The sequence below is a fragment of the Lagopus leucura genome, unplaced genomic scaffold, assembly GCF_019238085.1.
Source record: "Lagopus leucura isolate 7727_CA_CO unplaced genomic scaffold, USGS_WTPT01 Super-Scaffold_100001, whole genome shotgun sequence".
Classification (NCBI taxonomy): Eukaryota; Metazoa; Chordata; class Aves; order Galliformes; family Phasianidae; genus Lagopus; species Lagopus leucura.
The window spans coordinates 13,092,140-13,107,726 of record NW_024962262.1 but is presented as its reverse complement, the minus strand read 5'-3'; the positions used below and the strand labels follow the sequence as shown (position 1 = coordinate 13,107,726).

General features: G+C 42.8%; 1 protein-coding gene across 1 annotated transcript in view; it reads right to left on the bottom strand.

Annotated features, from left to right (window-relative positions):
* Positions 1-573: 573 nt before the first annotated feature.
* Positions 574-15,587, bottom strand: part of SIAH3 (siah E3 ubiquitin protein ligase family member 3) — a 37,770-nt gene continuing 22,756 nt past the window's right edge. Inside the window, exon 2 of the mRNA XM_042868144.1 lies at positions 574-1,306. Coding sequence (XP_042724078.1) covers positions 713-1,306 — 594 coding nt within the window. The 3' untranslated portion in view covers positions 574-712. The remainder of the gene's footprint in view (positions 1,307-15,587) is intronic.

Below are 15,587 nucleotides of genomic sequence, written 5' to 3'. Positions count from 1 at the left end.
TCTTCTACAGTGTTCAAAGTCTGTCTGGAGAGCTTTACCTCCCCTGGAGCCAAAGGGAACTATGAAACCACAAACTTCCTGGGGTTTGGTTGTGACCAGTATAAACATTACATCTCTGTTGCCGATGAGGAAAATGGGGAACATGGGGAGATAAGTAAACATTTCAAAATATAGGTGGGAGGGGAGGCACAAGCTACCTCTGGTAGTCTGAGGCCTTTTGCAAACCAGCCCACTTGCAGTCAGCTCAGTGCAGTACATCAGTTTCTCTGAAGCTGCTCCTGAACCAGTGATCAAGGAATTTATCCAAATTGAGTGTTCTTGTACCTTAGTGGAATACTTTGTGTTTACCGGACATGCAGGCCTTCTTAATACCCAGCAATTAGGCAAGCAATGGAAGAAGTGGCATTCTCAAACCAAAGGATTTTGTGAATCATCCTGGTGTACTTTCCAGGAGAGCAGCATCTCCAGTGTTGCTGAAAGGCGACAATAAATTGATCAGCCTCTTTAAAATTTCTCATAAAATTGTATTAACAAAACAGTAAATACATTACACAGAGACCGTAACCACGGGATGTTTACATAATGCCCACTGTGGACCAGTACTAAATACCATAAAAGACCTGAGACCCCCCCAAAAAGTCTGCAAGTTCTGGCTCTCACAAAGCAGCTAGAGCACCATTATTCCTCCTCCTCCTTCTCTTCCTCTTCTCCCTCAGATTTCAGCTTCACTGTTGTGAACTTTGCTGGTGGTTATTGCAATTCCTATTGCTAGGCTCCCATTATCAGCAAAGAGCTGAGCCAGGGAAGTGTTCAGAACAAGGCAGTCCCCATCTGAAATGATAGAGTCTACGCACTCCAGCACCGACCTCGGAGTTGCCTCCCACTTGAGGCGCCTCTGGTTCCTGTTGAGCTCGAGCCGATAGGTGAAGTTGTCAGCCTGGGTTTGCGTGCCGATCAGCATCATGGTGGCAAAGAACTGGGGGTGACCTTTGTACTTCTCCTGCTTCCTGAGAACCAGCAAAAACTGGTGGCCAAGGCAAGAGTGCATGATGATCCAGTCCGTGGGTGCGGGCAGGTGCATGTCCGTGGCCAGGAAGACAATCTCTGCCCCCTGAAGGATGTTGATGCGGTGAGTTTGCCTCAGGTGGGACACCACCACCTCCAGGTGCCCTTCCCATGGGCAGGAGAAGAGAGGACACATGCAGGGAACCAGCTGGGGGTCGTGCACTGCTTCATGGTGATGGCAGGGAGGAAGGCTGCCTTGCTCCGTGGATGTCTGTGCAACTGCACAACGGGTTGGTGCATACTATGAGAAGGGAGAAATCATAGAATCATCAAGACTGGAAAAGACCTCTAAGATCACCTTTTCTGACCATCAACCCATCGCCACCATGCCCACTGGCCCATGCCCCTCAGTGCCACATCTACATGCTTTTTGAGCCTGCAGGGACTCCACCACCTCCCTGGGTAGCCTGTGCCAGTGCCTCACCGCTCTCTCTGAGAAGTTGTTTTACCTAATATCCAACTTGAACCTCTCCTGGTACAACTTATGGTCATTAACTATCATCCTATCAGTAGTCACCTGGGAAAAGAGACTGACTTCAACCTCATGACAACCTCGTGTCAAGGAGTTGTAGAGAGTGATAAATCGCTAACAATAGTAGGTGGGCAAGGAACCAGTGCAGATATGTAGGGTGCAGACCCCACAAACACCAGTCACCTGATATCCCAACTAAAACAGCATCAGAGGGAGCCCCAAGAACACAACACTCCTGAAACCAGACTGAGATCAGAGGTGATACAAGCCTGGATTTGCACAGCAAAATATGCTAGCAGATGCCTTGTTCTCCAGAAGAGAGAAACCATTTGAGCCATGATAAGTAACCTTAAATGAAAGTGATGTATGTGTTTCAAGAGCAATTTCATTAGTTCAGAGGGAAAATCTGATTAAAAAGAAAAAAAAGCCCTACAAAACAAGGACAGCATGGGGCATTTTATATGGTTACAGCTCTTGCAGCTCAGAACAAGGAAATGAAATATGTACAGCTTTATTATGCTTTAATGAAACACACTGGCAAATACAGGCATTTCTTCTGAAATGATATGCTTTATAACACCCATAATTCGTGAAATAAAAGTCAGTTTTTATTGTATACAGTTCCTTCATTTTTTTCTGGTCAATGTATTTGTGCTTAACTGATGCACTTTCCTCCATAAATCCTAAATTGCTCTTGAAGGTAGATAGATGGTAAATTTAGAATGCTAAAGTTAATTTGGATTAAAGTAAGGCAGCTAAATGGGAAGGCAGAGGCTCTAGCAGAATGATAGCATGTGATGACTAGGAAGCAAACTGCACTTCTTCTGTCAAGCAGGCATTGTTGAAGAGAAATGAGTAAGTTTTATCCAACCAAAAGAGTGTCCACGTGTAATGGTATTTGGGAAGAGTAATGGCTCTGCTGCAATAACTCCATGCATAGGCAAAGCCTCAGGCATCCACATGATGGTCATGATTCATCCAGCCTAATTTTAAGCATTTACTTCAGCCATCTGAGACAGAAACCTGGTTACCTTAGACTGTCTCTGTAGTCAATAGAGAGATGCAGCCCTTTCCACCAGCTGATTCTGACCTTGGCTGGAGTAATTCACCTCTTAAATGTGGCAGTGGCTGCTGCCAGAGAGACTAAAGCTAAGATCCAATTTGCCTGGTCAGACCTCAATTTTAGATGCTTCCATGTAGAGGGGAGATTATCTCCTGAACTGTTTTGGAGATGCTTGTAAGGTGCATAAGAATTAAGAGTATATATATATATATGAGTGCATTCATTTTGTTTCAATGTATGTTTTCTAAAGGTTCTTATAATTCCCAATACCCAAATGGTAGTGACTACAGTCTGCTATGGGTTTATTACTTAGAGTTGTTGGGTGGGATAAGTCAAGGTTTCTCTTGCCCATACACATGTCCTGCTGCTTGAGACCCTGTAATTTTGCCACCATCTTTCTCGAAAGGTGTTTCTATACAGGGACTGGTGAGGGAAAAGCTTAAAAATACAAAGTGGGTATAACCCTGGGATGCGCATATCTGCATAACCGATAAAAGCAGAACTAGAAGGTGCAACCTGTGAGATGTGTGTCCATGTAATGCTGTCTCTGAGGCTCTCTGTTACTGCTGCCATCAGTTTCCACCTCCAGAATTCGCATTTTTTGCTTTCCAAGACAATTTGGAAGAGAAGCTCTTGTGTTAGCTATCCCAACTCTTAGACAGCCAGGGTTTCCTTGCCAACCAGGACAATAAAAGTTCTTGGTGTTCATTCAGAATCTCCATTTGTCTGAGGGATGTGATGGCCAGGCCAGGGTTACGATTGCTGTTGCATATTCACAGAATCATAGAACTGGAGCACAACTGAGGCTGGCAGGGCTCTCTGGGTCCCTCTGCTCCAAACCGTGCTCCAGCAGGAACACCCAGAGCAGGATGCCTAGGGCCACATCCAGATAGTGCATAGCTCTTCCCAAGACCCTGAGCACAAAAGCGAGGTGTTTTTACGTTCTCTGACACCTGATATGAAGAATAATGTACTATTTAAATGCTGTTATTGAACTTTCCAGCTTTTTCTTTGGAGAGTTATTACTTTAATAGTACTGTTCTGCTTCCTTCTTTCCTCATTTTTTATTTGTTTTGCTGTATAAAATTCAGGAATATAAACTTTTCAACAAGATAATGAATTGAGGACAGATAAATGACTATCATTGTCTGGGAAATAAAGCAGGTCATTATAAGCTAATCGAGGTTTGTGGCTTTAGCTGCCTACTTATCGCTCTGGGATTGCTGCAGAGGACTGGTTCACACTTAATTCTACATTAATTTTTGCATCCCATTAAGATGAAAGTTATGGTTAATTTAAACTCTTTTGGTGAAGGAAGCTCTGCAATGGCAGATCGTAAAAGCCTTTTAAAAAATCCCTGAAATGCTAATTGCCTCGTAAAATGAATTCTAATCTCCCAATCTAATACAGTGGGTGTGAGCAATTACTTTTTCTCACCAAACTGTTAATGCAACATTAGTGATTATACTAATTAAAACTAATGAACTCATACTCACATGCTGATAAACCTCTCAACCACTCGACAAGTTCCAGCCTTCTATCAGTTTTATTTAACTCCTCTTTTGGAAGATGAATCTTAAATTAACCTCTTGAATAACATTCAAAATTGGGTTTTGAAATGTAAAGCTTTATAGACTGTGTATAATTCCTCTCCAAAGATTACCAGAGTCAGAGAAACCATTTCCACTGAGGCTGTAATTGAATTTAGAAATGCATTCTCCTAATTTGATAAGCATGGAGTGCATTGGTAGCTCATCGGTCTAAATTGTATTCAAAATAAGAAAGTTGAGGTATCTCCAAAATCATGATATGACAATCATGTTTTTATGACTCAGGAACAAGAAAAATAAATTTCAGTGAGCAATTTATTCATCGTATATTGCTCCTTTCCTTCGTTTGTGATTTCTTGGTGTGCAAATAAATGAGAATTCCCTCCAGCATGTTCCATTCCTGAAAGGTTCTTATGAATTGTTTCTGCAATTAATTTTTTGGTCCAGCCTCATTCAGCTCAAGTTTGTTGAAAATTCTAGAATTCCTGTGCAAACCACATGATCTGTTTTTGTTCTCTGATCGTGGTGAGAAGGATTTTCAAAATCTGATTTCTGAATTATTCAACGTTCTTGCTTCTAACTTGTGAATTCTGTAATATTTTGACAGAAATATTTTAAAAATTCCCAGTCTCTGTGAAAAACGTTTCACAGAAAAACTGCTTTTTAACTTACATTTTTTGGGGTAGAACTGTAACTGCAGGGGTGCCTCTGCACTTGTTTGTCTTTCATATGGCTGTTACTTGAGCCTCTAAAACTAAAAGGTGGAACAGACATAAAACATTTCAAAAATCTCATTCTGAATAGTCTCTTATCTTCTTGGTCAATTCCAGCCAAATTTAAGCATGATAGAAGTGTCAAAGACTAATCTCACCACTTTTCTGGGCAGGTTGAGAGATTTAACCCTTCCATGTCTCCAGAGAAGTGCATCTTGCCAAATGGGCAAATAACATTTTCAGATAGGAGAACATAAACAACTGCAGCTTGAGTCCAAATATAATATCAGACACCAGAAAATCCACATGAGACAGTGTCTTTTTTAACAGGAGAAAAGCCTTTAGTCAGAATGCTCCTCATTAAATGTAAGATAATCCAGTCCTGAAATGCAAGCCACAGGAAAGCAGGCTCTGCTGCTTACAGACCAATGTCTTTTTAACGATGTGGTTTATTACAATGTAATTCTCTGTACATTAGGCAAAGAGCAATTTACAAATACGTGGTGCTTTTCTCTTCATGGAAGATACTTACATCTGAAGCTGAGACACAGCGTCTCTGTGTCCTGTCCCAACATTTCTATAGACTTTCTAAAGAGTCTAAAGACTTTCTAGACTGCTAAAAATTCAACAGATCACTCCAGGTATGACTCATCTGTTCTAACTTTGAAACATGAGGAGTAGGTGTCTAAGTCTGAAGTGCATCAGCTCCTTTTACAACTCGAGGAGAACTCAGAAGTGTAATTCACTTCATCTTGGGAGAGACCAAAGCAACGTCCCCCTAGGCACTGGTCTCTACATGCAAGAGGTATCATCCATCCTCAGGGCAAATTTGTATGATTTTTTCCTTTTGATGCAGCCCAGGATACAGTTGGCCTTTTGGGCCGCAAGAGCACACTGCTAGCTCATGTCCAGCTTTTCATCCACCAGAACCCCCCAAGTCCTTCTCCATGTGGTGGCTCTCAAGTTCTCCTCCCAGTCTGGAATAGCCTCAACCCAAGGACAGCTTGGCCTTGTTGAACCTCATTAGGTTCTTGTGTGTCCACTTTTCAAGCCTGTCCAGGTCCCTCTGGAAGGCATCCTTTTCCTCTATTGTGTCAACTGCATCGCTTTGCTGAGGGTGCTCTCAATGCCACTGTCTATGTGTCTATGTCGTTGATGTTGAAGAGCATCAGTCCCAAGATGGAATCCTGGGGACATCATGGGCTTTCACCTGGACACAGAGCCATTTACCACTACCCTTTGGCTGTGACCATCCAACCAATTCTTTACCCACTGAATAGTCCAGCCTTCCAACTCACATCTTGGGGTATGTGACTTTTTGGGGATTTTGTCCAAGAAAAGGATGCAGTTCCCCTAGCTCCCCGTGCTCTAGCCCTTTAACCACAGCAGATGCTTTTGCTGGGAGCTTTACAGTTACTTTTGGAGATTCTCTTGCAACAAATTAGTAGTAAAATGTACTATTTCTTCAATTTTCTTACCATCTTCTTCCTTTTCCCTGGTTTTGGGGGCTCTGTCTCTTCTTCTCATCTGTATGGAAAATGCTCCAATAATTTCCTAATTCTCAGCTTCTTTCTGCCTCATAAAAGCTTCGCCACCCACTAATATCTACCTCCATGCTACTTACACCCACCACGAGGGACAGATGTTCCAAAGAACTACAAAGGTGACATGAAGAGACTAGTCAGCCTTTAATCCTGGTCTTCATTCATTTTCTCTTCTCCTGGTTTTTTTTTTTTTTATTATTATTATGCTAATGAGATTTTGTAAATCTCTCAGATGAAAGAAAAGAGAAGAAAGAAAAAAAGCCCCTCAACCTATTTTGTAAAAAGCTCTACTTCCATATCTGAAATTAAGAAGCCCAAATCAGGGCTCATGTTGAGGATTTATTTAAAATTTTAATTACATAAAATCCTATTAATTATGAATGCATCAGTTGAATTTCTTAAGCACTGAATATTAGTTGCAGCTTTGGCAGTGGATATAGCTGCTTTCCCCTTTATCAAATGGCAGCAAGAAGACAACTTCAAGCTCATTCTGCTAATCTCACTTTACAACATCACCAAGTGTGACTTGGTGACACAACACATGGTATGTGTTAATGGCTCTCCTCATGCTAATGACACACCTCTAAACATGCAGTAGACGCTGCTCTAGTCCACATCTGCTCTGCTGCACCACGATTCCTGGTATCAGAGGACCCTGAATTTTAATTGGAGTCACACATCTTAAGAGATATTTTGTAAAATACAAAAAAAAAAAGAAAAAAGAAAATTGCTTTTAGTGGTAGTTATGCATGTACAAAAAAGGAGTTGCAGCATTTTAAATGTATCCTGGATGGAAAGACAAAAGACAGACCGTTTTGTTTTTCAAAAAGCAAGATTTTCAGAATAAACTATCTGGCAGTTTTGAAGTGCAAGAAAAAAAAAAAAATAAATCAAGAAACTTGAAATCCTTCAATACACTGAAACAATATCATTATAATGAAATATAGACAGGATCCAGTAAAGCATCTTAGCTGAGTCCATGCTTTCCTAGGGAAACCCAAGCAGAGACATGAAGCAGGTGGAACGAGGTCATGATCTCCAGCTCTCCTGCTTTAAAAAACAACTTTGATGAACCTCTCATGTGGGACGGTAACAAAATTTCCCATTTTTCAGGCTGAAGAGAGATGAACCACCTCGCTAGCCCTCAGCCAAGCTGCAAATGGGTTGTGACCATCCAGACAAACGATACCAATTTAGCTCCTTTTTTGATTGGTTCTTATTCTGCATCTAGTCTGAGATCACCTTCTGTGCTTTGAGGAATAAAATATCTGCATTACATACAAGCACAACTGCACACAAGAGTGATTCCTGATTCCTCTGTCACAGATACTTGCTAACCAAAATATATGAAAAACATGAAGATGAAAAAGAAGCATCTTGACCTGTGGACATCCGGAGGGTCGACAAATTCATGGAATCGTAGAATCATCAAAGTTGGAAAAGACTTCTAAGATCCTCTAGTCCGACCATCAGCCCATCCCCACCATGCCCATTAACCACATCCCTCAGTGTCACATCCACACGGCTCCTGAACACCTCCAGGGATGTTGACTCCATCACCTCCTTGGGCAGCCAGTTCCAATGCATTACCACTCCTTCTGAGAATAAATTTTTCCTAATATCCAACCTGACCCTCCCCTGGAGCAACTTAAGGCCATTACCTCTTGTCCTATCACTGTTACCTGAGATAACAAGTTGATATGTATCACCTGCTCTGCAGTAATTGTCTTGTGCAGACTGTAAGGGCTTAACAAAGTATCAGTCTTAGATTTAAGATCTGTAATAAGAGAAAAAAAGGCATCCTGGCTTTGAATTGGCATGAAGAATGAAAAGAATTAAAAGATGTGCTCACAGAATCCATATAACTCTGCTCGCTTCCTACTCTCTGTTACTTGTGTTTAAGGACTGTTGAGAGAAACCCTTGAGAGCAGTTTCCTGGAAATTCTGAAGAGTTTTTGAAACTAAGAGGAAAGCTGCTCTTGTTCCTCAAGAAAAAGCCAGCAAGGCCACATGGCCTGTATCCTTTAGCCTTTTACAGAGATATCCACGCAAGGAGCTGAAATGAGGTTGTTTTGGTCAAGAGCACTCTTCTGCAGGAGCTGCTCTGCCACTGTGAGCATGCAAGGAGTGGGCATGGGCTCTGGCTCCAGCCTGGGGAACTTCCCTGAGCTGCAGTTGGCTGCTCGTAGAATCAAAGAATTGCTCAGGTTGGAAAAGACCTTAAAGTTCAACCACAACCTGACCATACTGCCCTAATTCTAACATCCTTCTGCTAAATCATGTCTCTGAGCACCACATCCAAACAGTTTTAAACACATTCAGGGATGGTGACTCAACCACCTCCCTGGGGAGCATATTCCAATGCTTAGCAACCCTTTCTGTAAAGAAGCTTTTCCTGATATCCAACCTAACTTTACCCTGGCACAACTTAAGGCCATTTCCCCTTGTCGTCACCTATCACCAGTGAGAACAGACCAACCCCACTCTTGCTGTAATCACTTTTTCAGGTATTTGAAGAGAGCTATAAGGTCTCCCCTCAGTCTCCTCTTCCCCAGACTAAACAGTCCCAGTTCCTTCAGTTGCTCCTCCTGGGCATATTCTCCAAGTCCTTCACCAGCCTTGTTGCCCTTCTTTAGATTTGCTGGGGACAGTTCCAGGCACAGAGCCTAAACTACAGCTACCACCAACAACAGAGGTGGGAAAGGTGGGCATTTAGAGGCCAGAACATGCTCTGCCTCCTCTCTTGGGAGTATAGAAACTTCGGTGCTAGGGGTGCCTTTATTGCAGCAAATTAAACTTCTGGCACAATATCCAGTCCCACAGTGGGGCTGGAGCTCTTGCAGATCTGGGAGATGCTGGCCTGGGGAGTGGGATGCACCCTCAGTGCCTAAATTGCAACTTAAATTTCCATTGTGGTATTTTAGGACTGGTGCACAATGCTGAGACAATAGAACCATAGTACAGAGTACTTGATGATTCATTGCAGTGCTGATGGATTGGGGCATGGGAATGTCTACCCTCTTTGGGCTGGATGAATATTTTATACCTTATTGGAGTGATGGCATTGGTGGACAAAGGGAACACCACCCATGTCATTTACCTGGACTTGAGCAAGGCCTTTGACATGGTCCCCCACCACATCCTTATCTCCAAATTGGAGAGATATGGATTTGATAGGTGAACCACTTAGTGGATAAGAAATTGATTGAGAGGCCGCAGACATAGAGTGGTGATTAATGGTTCTATGTCCAGGTGGAGGCCAGTAATGAGCAGTGTCCCCCAGGGGTCTGTCTTGGGACCTAACTGCAGCCTTTCAGTTCCTAAATGGAGCCTACAAACAGGAGGGGAGTCAACTCTTTGAAAGGGCAGGACAAGGGGAAATGGTTTTAAGTTGAGGGAGGGAAGATTGAGGTTGGATGTCACAGGGGGAAGTTCTTTACAGAGAGAGTGGTGAGGTGCTGGCACAGGCTGCCCAGAGAGGTTGTGGATGCCCCATCCCTGGAGGTGTTCAAGGCCAGGTTGGATGGGGCCCTGGGCAGCCTGGTCTGACATTAAATGTGGAGGTTGTTGGCCCTGCATGTGGCAGGGGGTTGGAGATTCGTGATCCTTGAGGTCCCTTCCAACCCTGGCCATTCTGTGATTCTGTGATCCCATTGGCAGGACAGGAAAAGAATTAGAAGCCAAGGCAGGTGCCATCAGGTCTTGGTCCAGAAGGGTGCTGTGTAACTGCTTCTTATTACTAGGTCTCTCACAATGCAGTACTGCTTGTGTCTGTGGGTGATGTAGTGAGTGGTCTGCATATATAAAAAGAGATAATCCAAATTGTAGAATATCTGAAGATTCAATTCATCCTTTATCCACTTTGTATTTTGTATAATGCCTGTTAACAGAGTGCAAAACCATTTAAGGCTTTAATTAATAGCAAAGAGATAAAGTAGTTCCAGGCTTCATCTGCTGTGTCTGATAGGGAAGGCAGAGTTCACAGGAGCCCTATATCTGACCTGTTGATTTTTCGTTTTACATTTGCACTGAAGAAGATATTAATATGGAAAAGAGTAAAAGAAAAAAGAAGAAATGATTGCCCACTGTGCTCATAAACTTGCCAGTTCAGACTGGCTCTATTAACTCATCATCCAATATTCATTTACAAGTTACTACAGTAACAGCAGGTCTCCAAGAAGAGCAGATTTGCTACTGTCGTCTTAGATAATTAGACCAAATCCATCCCTAGACAATCAAAATGCTTCCCTTCCATCAGGCAACCTCCAGCTATCAAAATTACATGACATTTAAATTCACTAACTTCTCTCTCAGCAACACAACCAAGAGCACCAAAGGATGGCACATACATTGCTAATAAGGAGATGAGGGGTGGTTGCAGAGCAAATCTGCAACCTCTCATGGTGGGAGGGATGTGTCCAAAGCCCATCCCAACCACAGAGATATCCTGGCCAAGCATTTACTCGATGGGCCAAGTCACACTGTTGATGGGATGGTGCACAGAATGCCAAGACCAGGTTTGTCATGGTTGGGTTCAGATCCTTACCATTTGCAGCAAGGAAATGGACATTTATGTGGGAACATTCGGTTTTATATCACACATACTTCTTTTAATTTTGTACAAATCATAGCCTGTTCCTTCTTCTTCCTCCCCCGCTAATTCTCAGATAATTGTTCTAGAAGTTTTCTTCACACAGAGAGAATGCAGGTGGAGGGAAAGAACAGAAAGGGAGGCTCAGCTCAGCCAGAAAAGACAATGTTACACCTACAGAAAGAAAATAATCTCTATTAATAGATTGGTTGAAAGGGTTTTGAAATAATCATAATAAAAATTACTTCTAAAATAACATTCACGCTTATGGAAAGATACCAGCTCAACATCTCCTGGATGTGCAATGCTCTGCCTACAGAAGTAGCAGAGCGGAGAACTGTATTCATTTTTTTTCACCTTGCCCTGTCCGAACGCCTCAAATTTGAGACAAAAATTCTCCCCTGGCCAGGAGAGGCCTTGTGTTTCCTCTCTTGAAGCACTGTCCTTTTGTGGAAGGTAACCCCTGTCATCCCCTTGCTTCACCAGCACCTCAGCTTTGGCCTCATATGCTGCCAGTAAGAGAGTTGTCACCAGGGAATGATTCTATTGTTCATGGGGAAATTTGGTATGACCTAAATGTGAGGAATCCATCACTTATCAGGGCCACAGCTCCTGGATGCTACTGAATTTTCACTGATGGAAATCCCACGCCGTAGCCTGTCCAGTATGTCCTCCTTTTGTTGGCTTTTGTCTCTTTGGCTCTCCATCCTACACTTAACGTCTTTGATGATTTGAGGTTAGGGTGGATATTTTTTGGTGTGTTTTCAGAGCATTTTCTTTCTGCAGTTTTTTTTTTTTTTTTAATAGAGCTTTCTGTGACAATATTGAATAAGATGACAAACCACTCATTTCACCACATTAAAGGCATTCCAGCCTTTCTTTCCTAGAGCAAACCTCTCTTCTCCTTCCAAAGTGGCCTCCAGAGCTGGAGGGAAGATGTGTGGCAGCTCAGTGGTGGAGTATCAAGGAAACAGCGTGAATACCTATGAGAAGTCACAACTACCCTGAGGTTCTGGCTGCTGAGATCCCAGATGCAGTCCTTGCTCCTGCAAATTCTGATTTCACACAGCATGGAAAGCCTCCAGTGGAGAATGGCAGGGGAGAGGTTGCATGAGACATCTCAGCCACAAGATGAGATGCTTCTCCTCTTCTACTTTCTGTCTTTTTTGCTGGTATTCACCTGCCCTATTTGGTGAGTTGCTTCAACTCTAAACCAGCAGAAAATGATTTCCTTTTTAAAAATTGATTTGTTAGCCCACTTTTATGCTGGTTTGGTGAGTTGTATTGGTCAGTGAGTTGTCAGAGGTACCCCAGCAGCAGCACTGGGCTAGGGAAATCATTGTGCTGGGTTAGAGAAATAGTAGGGTGGGCAGGACTTGCTTAGTGAGGGCTGTTACACACAACAAATTTTGTGCTCTGTCTACATAGCTTGCATCTGTCCTTAAAACTCTTTATTTCCCTCCTTTCACCCTAAGGGCATGCAGTGGTAGCCCATCCTGCAGTTTCCAAATTCACAGTAAATCCACGCTATCTCAGAATAACAGCTTTTATACACACCAGGCTTCCAAGTCCTTCAAGAAGGACAGCATTTCTTACCAGAAAAAACAAGTGTAACAACCAGATACATTTTTTAATGGGATTTGTCTCACCTAAATGTGTATGTATAATGTGAAGTAATCAATCATTCCCGTATTGAATACCCCCATCTTCAGGAAAAGATGAAACTTCGGTATGGCACCTACACAAGGTGTTCACTTCTTTTCCTTGGCATGAAGCAGAGGTGGGGTCATGGCCATGAGGTTGGACATCAGCCTCAAAAAGTTTCGCCACATTCAGCACAGCAGGATCATCATGACTTGGAGCTGCAGTGGTGGCAGGAGACAGCCACAGCAACTGTTTAATGGGTGATTATGAGCTGCCTATTTGCCTAATGCAGAAAATCCCTTGAGCAGACACATTTTCTTCCCAGCTAAGGACTGAGAATCCTAATTTTCAGACTTCTAGATTCAACGGTGAAATAAAATTAATTTATAGCTCTTGCCATTAGGAGGACAAATTTTCATCTCCGTCCTCTGGGTGAGAGGCACTATAACAAATGAATGATTACTGACCCATGATACCTATTAGAGATTACAGTTGGGTCATCTCATTTGTTGTTTTAACACAAGAAATTAAGAGCCCTAGCAGGGCTGTCACAAAAACTGAATCGATAATGAGATGAGCACAGCCCTTACCAGAGGCTCTGCCTGGAATTACCTGTGGGAAAAGCTCAGAGATAACAGGACCTCGAGCTGCGGATCTGAATTGCAGGAGCCCAGCAGGATGTTCCATTTGCACCATCTTCTTTCCATTACTACCTGGAAGTGCAATCTACCCACCACGATTTAGACTTCATATGGACAAAGGAGCAGTTAACCACGTCCTTGCTTGGCCCTTTTGCCTCCATCACTACCTGCGGTTAAATTGCCCACCAAAGAGATTTTGAATCAGAAGGAGGTAAATAGATAGGCCTAACGCCAGCTGCCTCACTAGAGCCTGCACACTTAGCATGATGCTGATTGCAGACTGGCTCCTGCTACCGGGTAAGGTAGCTGATCTGCTTACAGTGCATCCTCAGCGCTGGAAAACTGTTTCAAGTTTTAAGGGAAATATCTTTACATCATACACACAGTTCGTATTCTCATTGTCTGAGTCTGGGCTCCAGTTGTACCATGGACCCTGCAATCTGCTGGCCAACTCTGATCCAGTAGCATTGCTCCTCTCTGCAACATAGCCCAATACACCAGGCATCTCTCAGATTGAGACACAGTGCCCTGACATTGCCCCTTGTATCAAAGGAAAAGGAATTGTCAGAATTGTCAGAATTAGTGGTGACTTAATCAAATACTAGCTAGTCACTTGCTATTCGTTTTATTTCTAATCTAATCTAACATGAAAAACTGTCCAAATGCCCTTAATTCATAGATCTCTTATTAGTACCTCAATAGACAATCATAGAATCACAGAATCATAGAATATCCAGTGATGGAAAGGACCCACATCATCAAGTCCAACCCCTGGCTCCTCACTCTGGACCATCTAGAATTCATACCCTATGTCCGAGAGCATTGTTCAAAAGCTCATTGAATTCCAGATGTTAGGGGCTGTTCCCACTGCTCTGGGCAGCCTGTCCCATGCTCACCACCCTCTGATGTAGAACCTTTTTCTGATATCCAGCACTCAGAGCAGTATTCTACCCTTATATTGTGGAGTTGGGTTATACTTTCCTCTCTCTGTTGAGGTTTCATCTTAGCACTGTGACGGAAGAAAATCAGTGCTATAACCTTGCTCTGATTTGCCTTTCTTCTGTAGCAGATCAGCAAATCTGTCTGTGCGTCTTCATGGGCTCAGGAAAGAACAAACAACAACAGACTCTGCAAGGCTGTGATGTGAAGTTGTGCGGCAACATCGGATTCAGATTTAATCATAGTCCAGAAATTAAGCAATCAGTGCCTTAAGGACTTTGTATTCCCACTGTTTTCCTCCATCCATAGCTTCTTAGGCCAGTGCACTCCAGCACAGTAGGCCATAGGAACACAACTCTGCCACTGTAAACTGGAGTATCCCCACTTGTTACCAGCTTAGGATGCAGACTGCTAACCTCACCCTTGGTTGGGCTCATGTCAACACTTGTGTGAGCAGCTAACTTTAGGGAAAGCCATCGAGAACCTGATTTCACAGCAAATGCTGATGCAGTTACAACAAGAACTTCCCACTCCCTTCTTGTAGTCCCTGTGGTCCTGGCTCATCCATCACAACATACCGTTTCCCTAGAGCTGCTTTGCCTCTCTGGAGGACTCAAGATTGTGAGGTCAGCATTGAAAAATCAGACGAGCAAATCACATCTCCATTTTTCTTCCCACATGAGATTTCTCCTAATTTATTCCCATTCTTTTTTTTTTTCTTTTTTTTTTTCAATTTTTTTTTAACATGAAGATCTGCTTGAGTTTCTGGGTTAGCTCCAGCACTGTTCACTGAAATTATACAAAGTACTGATTGTTAGCAGATACATTACATGGGCAATACTACTGAGGATCCATTAAGTAAATGAGGAACAAACCCATGCTGTTTTTCCCTTTGTTCTGTTGCTGTTTATCAGAATGGCAATCAACTGCAGCAGAGATGTACAAGATCTAAGCTAGCTGTGATTTAAGATGGCCAGAGATCATCTGAATTAGTAGGTTTATGGAGAAGTCGTGTGCTAAATGGTTGTGTGTCTGGTAGTGCCCTGGGCTGTACAGTGGTTGCATAGATGACCTTGTGAAGGGAGAATGGTTCAAGGGAAAAACCCTTGTGATCCAAGAGCCTCAACATTGCATTCATCTGCCATATTGCTCTGTGTTTCATTTTCATTTATCATTGTTCAATATTTTATTTTCTTCTGTCCTTACAAACATGTAAAAAAACTGGTGACAGTGATGTCTGGCTGATGCCGAAAATACAGTAGAAAGGCCACTAACAGAGCAGGAAGGAGGGAACTCAGTCACAGCTCCAAGTAGTGGACACCACAGTGACAGTGACAGAAGATGGAAATGAATGTTTCAGGAGGA